General features: G+C 37.7%; 1 protein-coding gene across 3 annotated transcripts in view; it reads right to left on the bottom strand.

Moving 5' to 3' along the window:
* Nucleotides 1-20,459, bottom strand: part of GABRA2 (gamma-aminobutyric acid type A receptor subunit alpha2) — a 129,107-nt gene that overhangs the window by 62,537 nt on the left and 46,111 nt on the right. For all 3 annotated transcript variants that reach the window (XM_033106785.1, XM_033106787.1, XM_033106786.1), the window contains one exon: nucleotides 8,197-8,264. In XM_033106785.1, the coding sequence (XP_032962676.1) occupies nucleotides 8,197-8,264 (68 nt within the window). The remainder of the gene's footprint in view (nucleotides 1-8,196; nucleotides 8,265-20,459) is intronic.

Raw genomic sequence — 20,459 nt, 5'->3', positions numbered from 1 at the left:
CAATCTTTAAAAATAATAGCCTCACAGATAATTATAATGCTTTACAGCTACTGCCCTCTGTCTCAGCTCCTCTTTTCAACCATGCTGCTTCAAAATGCTGCCTTCACTCTTTCTCCTTGTCCTCACCTCCCATATGCTCCATCCACTGCAATCTGTTGCTTTTACCACAATCAGCAAAATCTCTTTGTTCTTAATCTAATGACACATTTGAATACTTCTCTTGGTTTTCCCATAACATATGACACGGTTGTCCCCTCCCTACGTTTGTAATAGTTTCCTGCATTGGCATTAAAACCATATATTCCAGATCTTGTGGGAAAATCCTCATCATGGGATCTAAGACCTTCTGTGCCTGCCAACAATTTACACTTAATGGTATTTCCTGGAAAATGGGACTAGCACTAATGGATAATATCTATTACTCTTAATCAAGGCATACAAGTTCTGTGTGGCTCTCCCAAAAAGAAAGATTCCACCCTGGAAACCTGAGGAAAGAGTATGCAACTTCTACAATTTTTATTTTAAAAAATCACTTTATGTTAAGAAATCATAGCTGTTTGTTATTTAGTTTATACACGAGAATGGGAGGGTGGAAGGGAATGTCGTTTTTCCCAGGAAGCCAAGAGAACTATGACTGGATGTACTTAGCCCTCACAACTATTCTTCCTGCAAGATGGTAAAGGATGGAGTCGAACTATCTTTATGCGCCCTCTTTTCTGGAATTGTTACCCCATTCTTTAGGTGAGGTTTTACTGTGGTTACCTGTGGGTCCATCCCCTTACCAAATGAACCATGCCCCCTTCGGTATACAGAATCTTACCGTGACTGAGGGCTGGCAGTAATACAGATACCTAACTATTGCACATCATTGACTCTGATAAATAAAAGGCAGTGGTGTTCTCTGAATTTTGTGGTTAAGGATCAAACCACAGTCTAGCTCAGAGAAAGAAATCCCCCTGTATTTCAACAGACATCCATAGTGGCTCCTTCCCAGTTTCTTATGCAATCCTCTTGTGTTCTAAAGTTTCTGCGAAAGTATGATGACCGTTTCACGCTTACCTTTTTCCTAACACAACTTTCTGTATGCCCATGGTGTCCACTACCATCTGGACTCTAAGCCCGTCTCCTGAGTTGCAGATCTATGTCTGCTACCTAGACATCTCCAATTCATTTTCTCACAGAGACACCAGCTCAGTGTGTCCAAAACATAAATGCTTGACCACCAAACACCAAAACAAAAGCAAACAGAACTTTTCCTGTGTTCCATCTCCCAGTGAGTGGTGCCATCATCCACCCAATCTCCCAAGCTTTCATCCTGTACAAATACCTTAATTTGTTAAAATACAGGCTGTCAGCTCCACAACTAGTAATCACGATTCCACAGATCTTAGAAGGAACCCAGGAAATAATTGTTATGATAAATAACTCCCAGTGATTCCAATGCAAGTGTCTATGAATCACATTTTGAGGAACATTTTTAAAATCTCGAGGATGGTGCTGAAAAATATTGGCTGAATGAATGATTGTTACCCAAGTCTAATTCCCATCCTTCCAAAATATCAGTAGTCTACCAGTAGTCAACTTCTGCATGCCAGCTTTCAAGTGAGTCAACATTAGTTCTTTACTTTTGGTATACAGTATTTCCCATATCTGTAGCAGGTTTTCTTATCTAGCTACATTTACAGATGACAACTTCTGATAAGGCTTCCCAGCTAAATCCAATGTAAATTTGCAACCAAATGTGGAGACATAACAACTCTCTAAACTTCCATATGATGGTAACTGCTGAACTACATAATCTTCCAATAGCTTCTGAGGAAACTAAGCGATAATACACTTAGTGTTTTCATATGATAGAAAAGTATTAACCAAGGTCAATAAACCAAGGTCACCATTTACCTGACTGCCTGCTTCTTAAAAGCCTAAGGGTAAACTCTAGATCAGACATCTTGTGATGACTTCAAAGTCTCCATTGTTCAAGTTCTAACCTTAACACTTAGAACTGCAAGATATAACCTTTTGGGCTGAAGTTGTTAGCCTAGGTTTAGGTGCTGTATTGGTGGCTATCCCACTTATGCCTGAAGAATATGCACAAAGAGTGAAAATGTCTACTCATACGTGAGAAAACATCCTATACAGAAACCGAGGAGAAAAGAAAAAAAAAAGGAGTTATTTGTTGCTAAAATGTACATGCCTACTATAAACTTGTCAATTGTCAGCTACTAGTACATTTCAAAGCTTAATCACCTTCTTACTCATGAATTTTTTAAATGTTGAAACAAAATATTTTAAACTAAATCACAGATACTGTAATTAGAATCTTTAATTGTAATTTAGATCTGCAACTTTAGACAATAACCCTGATGATTTTGAGATAGTGTGTGTGTGTGTGTGTGTGTGTGTGTGTGTGTGTGTGTGTTCTTTTGGTTCTTAATTGTTTTTAATTTTTTTTTTGCCGTGCTGCTTTTACCTCTCAGGCTAATATCACTACAAATCTACATCACTGACCTGAACAGGAAGACTTAGGAGTTTAGGTCTTGCTATACAGTATGCGACTGCATAGAAATGACTTAATCTGCTAAACTAAAAGTGAAATTAAATTTATTCTTTACTTTTTTCCCATTAACTAACTGCTTCGGTAAGCCACAAATTAGACATCTTCATATCCATTTTTCTACGTGGGTGGTAATAATATGGGTGGGTTTTTCCCTCCCATTACAATAAGTATCTTTCTACTAAAAGTGCGACAGCCAAGTTTCGTTCCTTGACCTGGTCATCTACACTAACATAAGTTCAAACTTTCCCTCATTATTCATCTTGCTTTCTTGGGGAAAAAAAAAAATCAACATTGAAAATAACTCCATTTGATCATCAGGAAGTCCAAATCATTTCTCTTCACAAAATGTATACATGGTTTTAAATTCAGCTCTATCTTCACTAATAGGTTTACAATATGAGCAAGTGTGTGTGTTTATGTATGTCTGTATTAAACGTGTTACACTATTCAACTTTCATTTTCCCGAGCCTTATCTTGCTTCTTTAGGTTTGGACAAAATTAACAAACAGTATCTGTTGACTAATCAAACTATCTGCTGGCTTTTACCGGAAATCCTCACCATTTCACACCTTATTAGGTGTATCAATTATCAGCGTACTGCCTCTCAACTCCAAACCCAGGCCCCTTCCCCCCCTTTCTTGTGACACAGGAGAAGGACTCTGTAAACATTGCTCCTTTGACAGCTCACACAATGCTAGGCTTTGTCAGTAGAGGGTGCTGGAGGGATATCCCATGTCATAGCACGAGAAAGGGACTTTTCTTTCTGCGTATCCTCCTGGTTCAGGTACACTGTCATTCTTTGGCACAGCTTCAAAGGACTGCATGAGGGGAGTTTTCAGCCAGCCCGCAGGATAGTCCTATGTACTAGGACTTCACGTGTTTCTTCATGAGCACCAGCTGTATGCTCCTGTAGCAGCAATATTCTCTCCGATGAGGTCTGAATCTGGGCCTTGCAGGGGAGGGAGCTTTTCCAAGTCCTTACTTTGTTCCTTGTTCATGATGCTTCACCCCTAAAAGTCTATGTTGCCTTGTGCACTTGCTACATCTGAATTGCTTTGAGTCTTCATTTACCCTGTTTTATTATTTAACTACCTTGTACGAGTTAATAATTTATTATGTTAGAATTTCCCTGTTCAAATTACTCTTATGGATTCTTTCCTCTTACTGGACTCTGATGACAGAGTAAATAGATGCTCACTTGATGTTCTTGCAATTAATCAGAATCCCTCTAAGCCAACTACGGTTACAACTGGGTAAACAAAGTGAATAAAGATAGAAATAAAGTAGAAAATCTGGCAGGACCAAAAGGAATTTTATAGGACTCTGTTAGGTAGGTGATTCAGGGAAATGTATCATTAGAAAAATGCCGAGAGGCTTCAAGCCATTTAAGAGCCTAGAGAGATGTTAAATATGTATTTCATTTGGGGGAATAGCTCCATATTCAGTTGTGTGTGCACACTCACATACAGATACACTCTAAAAGGGAAAAACAAAATTAAAAACCCAAAGTAAATACGTTTTAAATTTAAATGTTACCTACTCCAATTCCAGTGAACTCAATTATATCTAGTTTGGAAGGTAAGTGAATTTTAATGTTTAATGTAATGTGTGGTGGGGTCCCCCAACATAAGAAAGCCTATCTTGAGCCTGCTAAAATTTTTCAAAGTTCTTGGGCAAAATTCACAGAAGGGACCAAAGTTTTGATTTTAATTCAGAGATGAAGGAGTTCAAATTTGTTCTGTTGCGGATGACTGCATACTCAACATCGGCTACCAGCTTTTTATTTTTTATTTATTTATTTACATATAAACTGATTCGTGTGTATTTACCTATTTGTTTATTGATTGATTTAGAATGACAGCAGCAGATAGGACCACAGACATTCACCAGCTAGCAGCATGATTGCCTGATCATGTACTTCACTTGGTCCTGTCCTAGTTCTGGGACATGTCGTCATTAACCTCCAAGTCTTAACCTGGCACATCTGCATTCCCAGCTCTTGATTTGAACTTGACTGCTAAGATTTAATTCTTGCAGAATTATAATGCTTTTCCCCATTTTTTTTCATACCTGATTTTTCTCAGAATTCAGCGTTTGTAAAAATATATACATTTCCCAACAAATGCCTGAAAGAGACTCCTATACAGAAACACTAGCCACATATTCAGTTTCTTTTCCTTCTTGTCTTTTTTTTAAATTTCAACTGAATTGAGGTATAATTGACGAATAAAATCTAAGATGTTGAAAGTGTGCATTGTGGTGATTTAATATACGTAGACATTGTGAAAGAATTCCCCATCGAGATGATTAACAATATATAACCTCACATATTTACCTTTTTTGTGTGTGAGAATATTTAAGTTCTACTCTTTTAGTGAATTTCAATTATACAACACTGTGTTATCAACTCTAGTGACCATATTTTACATTAGACCCTCAGACCTCATTTATCTTCTAGCTGAAAGTTTGCACCCTTTTACCTACCTTTTCCTATTTCCCCAACCACTCCCCCAGGCCCTGGCAACCACTTTTCTACTCTGTTTCTATGAGCTTGACTTTTTTTTTTATTCTATATGCATATATAAGTGATACACGTGATATTTGTCTTTTTCTCTCTAGCGTAATTCTCTTAGCATAATGACCTCAAGGTCAATTCATCTTGTGGTAAATTGAAGAATTTAGTTCTTGGTCAGGGTTGAATAATATTCCACTGTGTATGTATACCATGCATCTATAGCTTGGCTACTGTGAATAATGCTGCAGTGAACATGGGAGTGCAGATATCTCTTTGAGATACTGATTTCATTTCTTTTGGATATACACCCAGGAAGTGGGATTCCTGGAGCATATGGATCATGTTGTTAAATTTTTGAGGAACCTCCAAACTGTTTTCCATAGTGACTCTACTAATTTACATCCCAACCAACAGTGCACAAAGGTTCTCTTTTCTCGGCATCTTCACCAACACTTATCTTTTGTTATTTTGATGACAGCCATTCTAACAAATATGGGTGATATTTCATTGTAGTTTTGATTTGCATTTTTCTAATGATAAGTGATGATGGGCACCTTTTCAATGTACAGGTATATCTTCTTTGGAAAAATGTATTTGCAGTTTCTCATGCACTTTTTACCTATATGTTATTTAATTGAATATAATTAATTGAATTATATGTTATTCATATATTTCAGATTTTAACTCTTGTCAGATATGATTTGCAAATATTTCCTCCCATTCCATAGGTTACCTTTTCATTTTGTTGATAGTTTCCTTTGTTATCCAGGAACTTTTCAGTTTGATATAGTCCCACTTGTTATTTTTGTTTTTGTTGACTTTGCTTTGGTGTCAAATCCAAAAAATCATTGCCAAGACTGATGTCAAGGAGCCTGTCCCCTTTTTCTTCTAGAAGTTTTATGGTTTCAGGTGTTGCGTTCAGGTCTGTAATCCATTTTAAGTTGAAGGTACCAACTTTTAAAATACGTGTTAGTTATCCACAAGAATGGTCAGAACAAAAAGGTGGACAATTAGTGTTATCCATATCACTATTGAAAAAAGTCACTTCATATATTTTGCTGGAAATAGATGACCTGAGTTTGTCTAAATGCCCCAAATAACAAATATCTGGTATATCTATGGGGAAAAAATGTATATTTTTATTTATTTTTATTTTTTTTGAGGTAAAATGATTCACTTAGCAAAAAAAAGGAAAAAAGGAAAAAAAAGAAAAACTTCAACGGGGTAGCGATTACCATTAATATTTACAACACAAAGTCTACAACGTTGAAAACTTTTATATTTTGGGGTTCTCTATAATTTGTGTTTCTGTTTGGACAATAATAAGGCACTAGACACTAAAGGTAACCATAAAGGAGCCATCATTTATATAATATTCTGCTATTGAGAAATGCATAGCTTGACAAAATTCTGACTCTCTCCACTTCATTCCACATAGAAGTTGGCTGGTCATTTTCACTGTGACTCTCTAATATTTGGGAGCATTTTCTAAGATAAGATGCCCAGCAATATTATCTTTTCAGCCAACCAGTAACGTTTGGAATACACCCTCTTGGTAAATATGTCTCTATCATCATCTTTCCAAGTTCCCGTATACGTAAATGGCTTATGGAAAGAGGCATATTAATATTTCAGGCCACAACATAAGACACTGCAAGGGAGAGGAGAGGGTTAAATTAAAGACTGCAATTTTTCCTTTTGTTCCAGAATTGCAGCTAAGGTGTGGAGGTGATAAAAAGAGAAGAAAAAAAAAGCACCTAAATCTTTCATTCTAATTTGAAAGAACTTCAAAGAACAGCCTGTGTTTGGTATCAACCACTTCCTCTTAGTTGTGGGTCACCACCCCCACTGACGCCTCACATTTCCTAAATGTGAGGTCAATATAATGAAAAGATGTGAGGTCAGAGAAGTAGCTCTGGTGGAAAAAAAAAGCAGATTTTTAAAAATGATTCAAGTGGTATCTGCTCCCTAAAGAAAGGTAATGAGATCTCAATAAATCAGCCAATAATGTTTATCAATGTTAGTAAAAAGGAAAAACCTTCTGTTTTTGTTTGTGTATCAGGTGGAAAATCTCCAAACTTGTCATTCTTTCCGTTGGGTTATCAGAGAAAGGGAAGAAACTGGGGAGAGATGACATGAGGAAGGATGACCAGGCAAAGAAGGGACAAAAGCATCTCCTCTGAATCAAACTCCCTAGGCCATAAGGAAGGTGGATCTCTAAAGAGCTATTGGGCCTTGGAGTGGAGGATGAGATTGTGACCGAGAGGCAGATGAGATTGTAAGCCACAGACTCGCCTGAGAGATAGCATAGGACAAGAAACAGGCATACCAGGAGAATACAAAGGCAGATATCAGCTGGAAGAGGTGGCCAAACCTGACAAGTTATTAATAAATGAAAAATTATTTCAACGAAAATTTCTATACCCAAGCACTACAGTTAGCAGGAAAAAATAGAAGACTGATTACTAAAATGTTATGCTTAATCAAGAATTTACCTTTAATGTTTCTAGCCCACCAATTTCTAACCCCAGCAAACCAATTTCCCTCTCCTACTCATCTTATTTTAAAGAAAATTAAATGAGCACCAATTCCACAGAATCCAAGTATGTCAATATTCTAGTTTTCTTGAGATTGATTTATATGTACCTAGTATGTATGTAATTTGTATGTATGTAGATAGTATGACAAGGCACCCATCTTATTCAGTGCCAAAAGAAAAGTCCCATTTATAACACTGACCATGACTACATTCTATAGGAATCAGTTGTCTATGAAACTGTGGAGAGTTTACCTATAGTAATCCAAGCAGGTACCTTTATTCTAGAAAATGGTTCTCAGGAATATAATTATTTTTATGTAAACAATTATTTACCACACTGTAGTTAGGTAAACAAGTTTGGGAAAGAATATAAACTACAAAGGGCTAATCTGAACACCCACGCTGGAATGGTGCACCACAGATACAAACAGATGTACACCCTTAACTCTCTATGTATTTGGGTAGACTAAATAGGCATGAGACAGTTACATAATCCCACAACACTAAAAATACTTACTTTGTCTATATTATCCCTCCCAACCTCTCATGACACGAAGTAAAAATACTATTTAATGAGAAACTCACCATATCTGTATCTGAGACAGGGCCAAAACTGGTCACGTAGATATTAGTGAACACTTCGGTAATACTGTCTGATACAAGAAAAAGAGATCGAATATAGACATTATACACTGAGAGCCACAGGAGAGAGAAGAGATGAAGTTCATGGCATGGTTAGAAAGCTGTGTGATAATTAAGAGTATCGCTTTTTACTTTCTTTTCAACTTTCAGAAAAAAACAAAAATAACTACATTGTTCAATTATTTTATAGGTTCTCATAACACTCAATGAAAAATGCCGATAAGTAATGGGAACTTCTTGCTTGCAAACTACACCTGATGAGAGCATTCCATTTTAAGCATATTTCTCAGAATTAATATTTCTTTTAGATTCTATCTTAACTGAACTACTTTGCAATAAATTTTCCACCAGTGCTGAAAAGAAAGCATGGATAGTATAGTTACCGTTTGTTATAGTCCTGAATTTGATTCTTAAACTAAATATTTCAGATGTTATTTCATGATTGTAGAGATTTAGTTGGTAGATTTTAAATTAGTATATCTTCTCAACAGAGCACAAATACAGATTGTTAATCATTACAAATAAATATAGTACATATTAATAGAAAAAGCTTTGTTATTTGGTGACATAAAAATAAAAGCAAATAAAATACATTAATCACAATGGATTACTTCTGCACAAGCTTGCCTTTAAATGTGTTTAAGAATGAATGAAATGCTGCGACTAAGCATTCATCTTCATTGGATTGACTTAGATTCTAAAGTTATAACTTAGTAACTGTAACAGGCTTAACAAGATGGCTCTATTAACCAGGTGAATCAGATCTTTGATTTTAAATAAGGTATATGATGATGGGGGAAAAGGTCAAAAGAAAGATTTAAAAAGAAAAGCCACTTTATAATGTTCTTATAAGAAAAAATACATGCTCAACTTGTATCGTTATAAACTGCATGTCTTATCTAATAAGTCCCAAATTTTTAATTCTATACAAACAATATCATAAAATATTTTTTAATATTAATTCACAACCATGAAAGAGTAAACTGAGTCTGGGATATTGTACCTGCTAAGGCAAAACTAACAAATAAAAAAAGATTTGAAATAACAGAGTAGACTACTTCAAAGGACTTGAAATATAATAATTGGCGTAACAAACCTATGAGATCAATTTCCTGTTATCACCCCAAAGTGTGTGAACACTGATGGACAGTAAAATAAGGAAATATGCCCAATGACCCACACTTAATAGAGTAGATAGAGCCACGTTTTAGAACCCAAGCAATCTAGCTCTTGAGTCCTCACGGTAAACCAAAGCATTATACCACAGTCAACAATCAATATGAAACTGAAAGCGTTTTCTCATTAACTACATATTTCTAATCACAATACTCAGTGTCAAAAACATAGTTATAGTGTTCCAAATAAATATTTTCATTCAACATTATTATATTTATATATTATTTTATTACAAAAACCGTATTTATGGAATTTTATTATAAACATGATTTGAAACATAAATATATTTATAAAGTTAATTCCCTGCTGCCACCTGCCCCAAAGACCCACACAGAATCAGCTTTATGGATATGCAACTTGTGCAGTCACACACGAGTCCTCAGAAAAGCCCCATACTTAGATTAATGTTTCATTTTTGCTGTGTTGAAATTCTTCATTAACTTTTGAATAAAACGCCCTGCATTTTCATCTTGGACTAGGCCTCACAAATTATGTAGTTGGTTCTGGACCCAAATTATATGTGCTATTAGAAAGAAATCAAGAAAGATTTCAGAGTTCACTGAAGGAGTTGGCGGAGGGGGCAAGATGGCAGAGTAGATAAATGCTGTGCTTGCCTCTTCCTGTGACCACATTAAAATTACAACTAAATTATAGAACAATCAACTTTGAGAAACATCTGAAGACTAACTGAACAGAAATCCAAGTAAGGATACAAAGAAGCCACATAAATACAAATACTGGTAGGAGGAGCAGAGACATGGAAAGGCCCACCAAACATCAGTACGTGGCAGATGAGAACTGGAAAAGATATCTCAGCTGTGGAAGTCCTGCCCAAGAGGAGCAAAGGACTCCAGATCCACACCATCCTCCGTAGCCCAGAGCACCAGTGCCAGGAAAAAGAGCCCCCAGAATATCTAGCTGTGAAAAACAGTGGGGATTTTCACCATCTGAATGAAACAGAAGGTTGCTAGAAACCCAGGCATCCTCTTAAAGGGCCAGTCCACATACTCACTCACACGGAGGTGCTCACCCTATGCTCCGGCAGAGGGACAGTGACTCAGGAGGCTTCAGAGACATACAGGGAGAAACTAAGTTGTATGGCTTGAGGGCAAGAACTGGAGGGACAATTGCCAATTTCCCTGTGTGGGGTTCTGCTCCAGTGCAGTTGGCAGGCAGGCACCATCTTTCCTTTGTTGAGCCCTCCCCTTACATGGCCGAATCTGAATCTGCATTGGCCTGTTGAACTCCACTCGCTCCACCCTGGTGACTTCCTGGGACCTCTCCTCACCCAGCTTGTGCACTGCCAGAGGCACTTTCCAAGACCAGCACCCAGCCCTGCCCTATGCCTGGCAGGAGGCTCTTTCAGCAGCTAACAACTGGCCTCAACTTACATGCCACCAGAAGCACTTTCATGACAAGTAGCTAGCACCAGCCTGCACTAGTCTTTCTTGGACAACTCTCAGGGGCCAGCAGGCCCCAGTAAGGCAATGGCAGGCCTTGGTGTACTTTCAGCCTTTCACTGAGTATCTCCAGGCTCATCACTGGTGCCAAATCAGAATCTACATTAACCTGATGAATACCACTCATCCAACCCTGATGACTCCCTGAGAACCAGAATAATCCAACTCACATACTTCATGAAGCTCATTCAGTGGCTGAGACTTATAGGAAGCTGGCAGGGGGCAGCAGGCCTCAGGGTGCCCTGGGATTTTTGCAGAGCTACCCCAAGCCTGGTACTGGTGGCATCCATTCTCATATGGCAGGGTGGCCTCTCTTAAGCACCTCCAGGTACAGCACAGGCAGTGACCAGTCACAGATCGCTTTGTAGCTCCTACCAGGTAAGTAGTCCCAGGCTGGTCACAGGGAGTGGCTGACTTGGGCCAGCACTAGAACCCCTCCCAAGAGGCCCCAGAACCAACACACCCAGATTCTGGGTCCAGACCACAACAGAACAACATCTAATTAGCCCTACAATAGGCACACCCAGAGTGGTCATAGCAGGCATCAGAGAACACTAGGATGAATCCTACGCTATGGGGTCAGCCCCATGTACAGCAGCCCATAAGCGGTGGACATGACCAAACCCTACAGCCAGTCAGCCTGAGGGTCAGTCCCACACACTGAGATGCCAAGAGCACAACCCACACAAGGCACATACATGGAGCACCTGGCTCAGGTGATAAGGGAGACTGCACCCCTGGGCCCCACAGGGCACCTACAACATAAGACCACCTGGCCAAGACTGGGAGATGTAGCAGGTCTACCTAATACATAGAAACAAACACAGGGAGGCAGGCAAAATGAGGAAACAAAGAAATATGTCCCAAATGAAAGAACAGAAGAAAACTGCAGAAAAAGAACTAAAAGAAATAGAGACAAGCAACCTTCCAGATACAAAGTTCAAAACTATGGATATAAGGATGAATATGGATATAAGGTGAAGTTTACCAAACATTCAATGAACAATTAACACCTTCTCAAACTACTCCAAAAAATTAAAGAGGAAGAACACCCACACTCATTTTATAAGGCCACCATTACCCTGATTCCAAAACCAGACGAAGACATTACAAAAAAAAACTATAGGCTGATATCCCTAATGAACATAGATGCAAAAATCCTTGACAAAATATTAGTAAACCAAATTCAGCAATACATTAAAAAGATCACCCACTATGATCAAATGGGGTTTATTCCTGGGGTGCAAGATTGGTTCAATATCCACAAATCAATTAACATGACATACCACACAAACAAAATGAAAGATAAAAATCATGTAATAATATCCATAGATGCAGAAAAAGCATTTGATAAAATCCAGCATCCATTTGTGATTAAAAACTCTCGGCAAAGTATGGATAGTGGGAATGTACCTTAACATAATAAAGGCTGTATATGACAAACCCACAAATAACATACTTAATGAGTAAAAAGCTAAAAGTGTTCTTAAGATCTAGAACAAAATAAGGATGCTCACACTCACCAATTTTATTCAGCATAGTGTTGGAAGTCCTACCCACAGCAATCAAAAAAGAAAAAGAAATAAAAATCATCCAAATTGGAAAGGAAAAAGTAAAACTGTCATTATATGCAGATGATATAATACTATATAGAGAGCCCTAAAGATTCTGCCAAGGGCAGCTGGTCAGCTCAGTTGGTTAGAGTGCAGTGCTCTTGACAACAACGTTGCTGGTTTGATTCCACATGGGCCGCTGTGAGCTGCGCCCTCCACAACTAGACTGAAACAACTACTTGACTTAGAACTGATGGGTCCTGGAAAAACACACTTAAATATATATATTTTTTTAAGTTAAAAAAAGATTCCACCAAAAACTATTAGAACTAATAAATGAATTCAGTAAAGTAGTAGGGTACAAAATTAATATTCAGAAATTAGTTGCATTTCTATACACCAATAACGAACTATCAGAAAGAAAAATTAAGAAAACAACCCCATTTGCAATTGCATTAAAAAATAAATTAAATAACTAGGAATGAATTAATCAAGGATGTAAAAAACATGTACTCAGAAAATTATAAGAAATTGAAGAAACAAATTGAAAGAGACACAAATAAATGGAAGCATATACTGTGTTCATGAATAAGAATTAACATAGTTAAAATATCCATACTGCCCAAAGCAATCTATAGATTCTGTGCAATTCTTATCAAAATACCAATGGCATTTTGACAGAACTAGAACAAATAATCCTAAAATTTATACAGAACCACAGAAGATCCTGAATAGGCACAGTGATCTTGGGAAAGAAGAACAAAATTGGAGCTATCAGGCTACCTGATATCAATCTATACTACAAAGCTATAGTAATCAAAACAGCATGGTACTGGCATAAAAACAGACACATAGATGAATGGAACAGAAGAGAGAGCCCAGAAATAAACCCACACTTACATGATCATTTAATCTATGACCAAGGGGGCAAGAATATACAGTGGAGTAAAAACACTCTATTCAATAAATGGTGTTGGGAAAAACTGGACAGAAACAAGCAAAAAAATGAAACTGGACCACATTCTTATACCACATATAAGAATAAACTCAAAATTGATTAAAGACTTAAATGCAAAACCTGTAACCATAAAATTCCTAGAAGAAAACATACATAGTAAACACTAATACCTTGTTTTTAGTAGTAATTTTTTCTGATATACATTCTTGGGCAAGGGAAACAAAAGAAAAAAATAAACAAATGGTACTACATCAAACTAAAAAGTTTTTGCACAGTAAAGGAAACTACCAACAAAATGAAAAGACAGTCTATTGAATGGGAGAAGATATTCGCCAATGATACCTCTGATAAGGACTTAATATCCAAAATTTCAGAAGAACTCATACAATTCAACACCAAAAAACCCCCAAACAATCCAATTAAAAATTGGGCAAAGGACCTGAATAGACATTTCTCCAAAGAAGACATACAGATGGCCAATAGGCATATGAAAAGATGCTCAACATCACTGAACATCAGAGAAATGCAAATTAAAACCACAATGAGATATTATCTCACACCTATCAGAATGGCTACCATCAATAAATCAACAAACAACAACTGTTGGCGAGGATGTGGAGAAAAGGGAACTCTTGTGCACTGTTGGTGACATAGCAAATCGGTGTAGCCACCGTGGAAAATGGTTTGGAGGTTCCTTTAAAAATTAAAAATAGACTACTTCATGATCCAGCAATTCCACTTCTGAGTATTTAATTCAAAGAAATCCAAAACACTCATTGGAAAAGATATATGCACTGCTATGTTCATTGCAGCACTATTTACAATAGCCAAGATATGGAAGCAAAACCTGTACCTGTCAATAGATGACTGGACAAAGAAGATGTATTACACATATACAATGCAGTATCACTCAGCCATAGAAAGGAATGAAATCTTGCCATTTACAACAACATGGGTGGACACAGAGGGTATTACGCTAAGTGAAATAGACAGCGAAAGACAAATCCCATATGATCTCACTTATATGTGGAATCTAAAGACCAAAATAAATAAACAAAACAGAAACAGACTCAAATATACAGAGGCCAAACTGATGGTTGACAGAGGGGAGGTGGGTTGGGAGTTGGGTGAAAAAGGTGAAGGGATCTTAAAAAATTAAAATTTATTATTATGTAAAAAAATAATTAAATGTTTTTAAAAAATCAAGAAATGGAACCCAAGTTCCCCCCGCCTTATTCATACTAAATCAATGATACTATCACATTTAGTCAATAAATAATTGAATGACATTTTAGTCATTATATTGATTTAAAATATTCTAAGGAAGCGAAACTAAAATGATAAAGTAATCTTCACCAAAATAGAGGCAAATAAAATTCTTCTCCTTAGTCTGGTGTAGTAAATTTGAAGAAGAGAGATAGCAAAAATGTGTGAATATATTCATGCTAAGGACATAAAGTATATCCACTATAAGCCCAATGGCAAGGAAAGGGTAGCAGAGAGTATTCATCAGTACCTAATGGCTGCAGGGAAATGCCCACTAAGAATCCAAAGAGAGAAAAGTAAGATTACCCTCAAAGCTCCAAGAAGTAAAGCAACACCAAAAGAGGCAGTACATAGATATGGAGAGTTACCTTACAGATATGATTTCATGGTTTATTGACTTCATACAAATAGCAAAAGAATGTATGCATTGGGAGGGATATGCTATGGAAATTCAGAAAAAGGAAAATCAGCACCGCAAGCACTGACCATAAATACTAAATAGGTACCTGAGGTTGGGAAAGGGATTGTTGGTAATGAAACTTAGAGGATCTGTATAGATGGATGCCCTGAGTTGTAAGCAACAAATATGCATTAGTAAAGTATTTTAGCGTCATGACTACAAATATTTGATACATCTAACACAACTTTTCAGGGTTCTATATTCAGCGTGCAATCTTTGATTATGATTTGGCTTTCCATAAGAGAATGGAAGGGAAGAAAGTTGAGGCACCGGAGGGGAAGTGAGATTATATAAATACCTACGAGGTGTGATCAAAAACTACAGTGAATGTTTAAATTTTACAAAAAATTACAGTAAAAGACACGTGGCCATTAATCCCCCTCAAAATATCCCCCCTCGCTTTGAATACACTTATCCCATCATTTTTGCCACTTTCTGAAGCAGTTTTAGAAGTCCTCTTTCGTAAGTTGCACTGTCATGGCTGCCTTGATGTCCTGAATCAATTCAAAACATTTACCCTTCATGGTCTTTCTGACGTTGGGGAGGAGCCAGAAGTCGCACAATGCCAGATCCACTGAAGAAGGTGGATGGGGATATATTGTAATGTTTTTATTTGACAAAAGTTGCTGTACCAGAAGCAATGTGTAACATAGAGCCTTTCCATTGTGATAAAAAAATTGCCATGAATGCTGCTGCTGAGTGCCATCCAATGGAAAGGCAAGGATCTTCAATATGGAAAGTGGCACGTCATACCTTAGTAACAGTGTGTGACAAGTTTCAACTTGTTTGGTGCAGTCAGTAGGGTGTGAGCTATGATTGAGACAAGGTGTGTTTTAAAATGTGCAGTAAATCATCCATCATGATAATGGTCCATGTCACACATCGCTTCTGATACACAGCAAGTTCTATCAAAGAAAAGCATTACAGTGTGTCCTCATCCACCTTATTAACTGGATCTGGCACTGTGCGACTTCTGGCTCTTTCTCCAAGTCAAAATGATTCAGGACATTGAAGCAGCCACGACGGTACAACTAAAGATGCTCATGAAAGAGGACTTCCAGAACTGCTTCAGAAAGTGGTAAGAACAATGGGATAAGTATGTTTGAAGTGAAAGGGCGTATTTTGAGGGGGGATTAATGGCAATGTATCTTTTACTGTAATTTTTATTTTTATTTAAACATTCATCATATTGTTTGATCACACCTCATATAGGTTATTTTTGGATTTTGTGACATTGATTTGTCAAAGTTAGTCCATAGTATCTTCTGTTTTTATTTTGTTTTCCCATTGCGCTGTAGGATGGGGTTGAGTTGTATTGTTAATGCCTGTTACAATATTCCGATCCATGTGACAAATGTATGTCACAAGTAAACTGACAGTCTGGTGGAAATCTCAGTCTCTGCATTTTAAGTACCATGAGTTAGTTACCCTCTAAATCCTGATCACTTTTAGTGGACACACCAAGCACTGTCCTTGACTCAGGGCTTTCACAGTGGCTTTCACTTCTTCTCTTCCATTCTTCCTTAATTTGCTTCTTTGCCTTTTAGTTTTGATTTAAATGTTCTCTTCTCAGAGCAGGGTGCACTATTTCTCCTATATAATGTAAGTCCCCTTCTCTCATTTTCTCTGATACTTCATTTTTTTTAATATGGTGTTTTAGAATTTGCCATTATTTTCATGCTTTAATATTTTTTACTTCTTTGTTGTTTTGTTTTGTGTTCGGTCTCTCTCCCCAACTAGGATTCAAATTTGCTAGAGGATTGGGATTGTTTCTCTTCTCTGTTATATCACCATTGCTAACACAATGTGGGCCACATATCAGATGCTTTATATCTCAATAAACAAATAATTTCTAATTATAGTTCAATTACAACATATACCTTTTTCCAAAATATTTCAAAATTAAAAATGGCCATGAAGCTGTCACTACTCATAGAGAAAAGGCACCTCACATCATTTGTGAGGGCAGAGACCAAACTGTCCATTCATAGAGGGCAGTGGAAAGCCTGGGGACTAGATTACAAGCAAAGAAACAAAATCAAGCAAAAGGGGACAACGTATTTACAGGAAGTACTGTTAGTGGAAATCAAAATTGAACTGCTAAACAGTAAGAGGCTATTAACAAACATCCACCATGAGTTACTTCAAAATAATTGCTTGTCAGCTAGATTTTGGTTTTAGAAATGCCAACAGCCATGATATGCAAAAGTAAGAGGATCTTCTCTACAGAATTTTTCAAAGACAAAAACACAATGAGTATCTTTAGGAGAAATAAGGAATGTATGTGGTAAACATAGAAAAACATGTGTGATCCTTAGGAAAACTCAACAAATTCAGGATGGCAGTTATCACTGGGGAAAGAAGGAGGGGAAAAACATGGCAAGAGGTATCGAAGAGCTTCCAATGTATTTCTAATATTTTCCTTCTTTTAAAATCGATTTTAACCAATTGTGGCAGTCTTAAGACTTGATGAAACTGGTCATGGAAAAACAATCATATTATTCTCTGTACTTTTATGAATGTTAGAAATACCACATAGGGAAAAAAATGGCTCTAAATGATATCCAAAATACCATATAATTTCAAGAAAGGTTTAAATCAATTCATGGAAATTGTTATTCACTGGGTAATACAGAATAAAATTTAAAAAAAAAATCTTTTGCAAATAGTTAAGCTTGGCTCATGAACACAGTTAATATGTCCAGAATTGTGGGATATTAGGTTGTAGAGAAAGACAGAGGTTGTGTCAAAAAAGGCCTGACAATGACGACAATTCTCTCTCTCTCTCTCTCTATCTCTCTCTGTCTCTCTCTCTAAAAGACTTTCACTAAAGGACTTGAGCAGGGTTTTCACTAAAGGACTTTGATTTGGAGAATGTTATATCCAAGGCTATTGTACTAGAAATGTTATATCACATTTATAACAGTTGGCAAACTAAATCAGAGGGGATTGAAGACAATGTATACAGTTCGAAAGATGTTAGAAAAGTTAAGACAAAAAGAACAAAAAATGACGTTGAGAATAGGAAAGTGTAGAAATCACAGGAATAGAGATGTTTCTTTTTAAGTGGTATTGGTAAAAAATGCTGAAATAGGCCCTTTTGTTTGACTATTAGAGGATTTTTAGAGCCTAGAAATGAGCAGTTGCAGTAGAATTATAAGAGCATAAAACAAATGAAAGAGAACTGGAAAGTAAGTGGATGATGCATACATGAAAAGATCGTAACAAATATTTTCTTTAAAAGCTTGGGAAAAAATATTTTATAAAGCCATAGATAGTTGAACCGTACTGGGTAATGAAATACCCTAACAATCAAACCTTCAAGCAAAAATTTCTAACATTTGGCAAGAGTGAAATGTCTTTATGTAAAACTTTTGGTGAATGATTGATGGACACAACAGAATACAGCAGTGGGCTTCCTGTTACCTCCCCAGTGAGGTCCACCTTAAATACTTTTTATGCCTATATGCATAAGATCATGAAGTATTTGCCTTTTATCTATTAATACAGCATATTACATCAATTAGTTTCATGTGATAAAACAACTTTGAATATCTGGGATAAACCACACTTGTTTTGGTTGGTGCACAATTTTGTATATGTTGCTGGATTTGATTTGTATTTTGTTGAGCATTTGTGTGTCTATATTCATAAGGGATATTGGTCTGCGGTTTTCTTACAATGCCTTTGTCTCATTTTAGTATCGAGATGACAATGGACTAATGGAATGAGCTGAGACATGTTCTCTTCTCTTCTATTTTTTTAGGAGACTTTGTGAAGGATTGGTGTTAATTCTCCTTTAAATGTTAGGTAAAATTTATCAGTGAAGCCATATGGACCTGGGATTTGCTTTGTGGGAAATTTTTCTGTTACTAATTCAATCTCTTTCCTTGTATAAGTCTATTTAGGTTTTTCTATTTCTTTTTGAGTTAGTTAGGTATTTTTCATTTTTCTAGGAATTTCTTCATTTATCTAGGTTCTTCAATTTGTTGTCATACAAATGTAATACGAATGCATTCCCTTATAGTACTTTCCTTACAGATTCTCTGCCCAAGGTCTCCCCCTGGCTGTGTAGTGCAGAGAAGTTTATGCTCCTGGAAATAATCATCAATCAACGACTGATGGAAGTTGGAGGAAATATAACTCAGGTTTCTCTTCCCTTCAGTGGAGACAACTCTAAGGCATGTTCCACACCATTTCCCAGATGTCCTCAGGAGGACCAAACCACAGTGGTCCTCAACAGAAACTTGCTCATTCATGCTCTATTCCCCACCCAGTGTCACTTTGCCACCCTTTCTGCTACCGCCCCCTGATACCACTTCCCAGATTAATCCACATCTTAGAGTCTCCTTCTGAAGAAAACCAAACACAGCTACAAATACCATTCACTTACTCTAAGAAGGAAAAATTATCATAGTTAAAGAAATGTATTCTTTTGTTTTGACGTCATCAAAATGGAGGCGTGAGATGAGCCTCTGTAAAGCTCCTCTGGAATTTACAACTAATGGAACAACAATAACTCCACAAAGGACTCCCTGCACAGCAGAAAGGACAGACGAAGAGACCCACTACTGAATTCACCGAAAGGTGGGCGAATCGCGCGAGCAGGGGAGGAGGGAAGGGAGAAGTGCAGAGACGGAGCCTCACAGTGCTCAGTGCTCCGAGCTCGCTGCATCCCGGAACTACCGCAGCTGCGGGAGTGGGAAGAACTCAGACTGCTAGGGCTCCGCTTATGCCCACAGGGCTGAGGGGACAGCATATAACACGGCTGAACCCAACGCTCACGACAGAGACCTCGGAGCAAAGACTGAGGGAAGAAGGCTGAAAACGGTGGTTTAAGCCCTCACGGCCTATCAGAGAACGGGAAGCCTTAGGCACTGAGACTAGCCGCCCCCTCCTTACCCTCCCAGAGCTCACCCCGCCCCCACATGCCGAGTGCTAGGAGCGCAACAGTAGCAGTGTTAGATCAAAAGAGCAGAATATTTGCTGTTCTGAGAACTGTGGACCACAGACACAGACTTGCAGCCCAACTAGTTCTGGCAAAGGGGAGGGAGCTGTGGAAGCAGGACCGGCTGTGGTGGTGGTCGCCGCCATTGCACTGGGCCACCTCTCACAACTCACCCCACCCCTGGCCCCACCTATCTGGGGGGGATCCCTGCAGGAGTAAACAGAACTGCTGAAACATACAGGCTCTGAATCTGGTGCAGGGAGAGCTTTGGAACTTCAAAAGCTCTCCACATACCCACACGGACACTGCACCCTGTGACCCAGGCAAACTAGTAACAGAGAAGAAGCCTGTCTCCCAGGGAATCCCCCCATTGTGTGAGAAGCTG

Source organism: Rhinolophus ferrumequinum, chromosome 5, assembly GCF_004115265.2.
Source record: "Rhinolophus ferrumequinum isolate MPI-CBG mRhiFer1 chromosome 5, mRhiFer1_v1.p, whole genome shotgun sequence".
In the NCBI taxonomy this organism is placed as follows: Eukaryota; Metazoa; Chordata; class Mammalia; order Chiroptera; family Rhinolophidae; genus Rhinolophus; species Rhinolophus ferrumequinum.
Note: the sequence above shows the minus strand (reverse complement) of the source record. Positions and strands in the feature narration are given on the sequence as shown.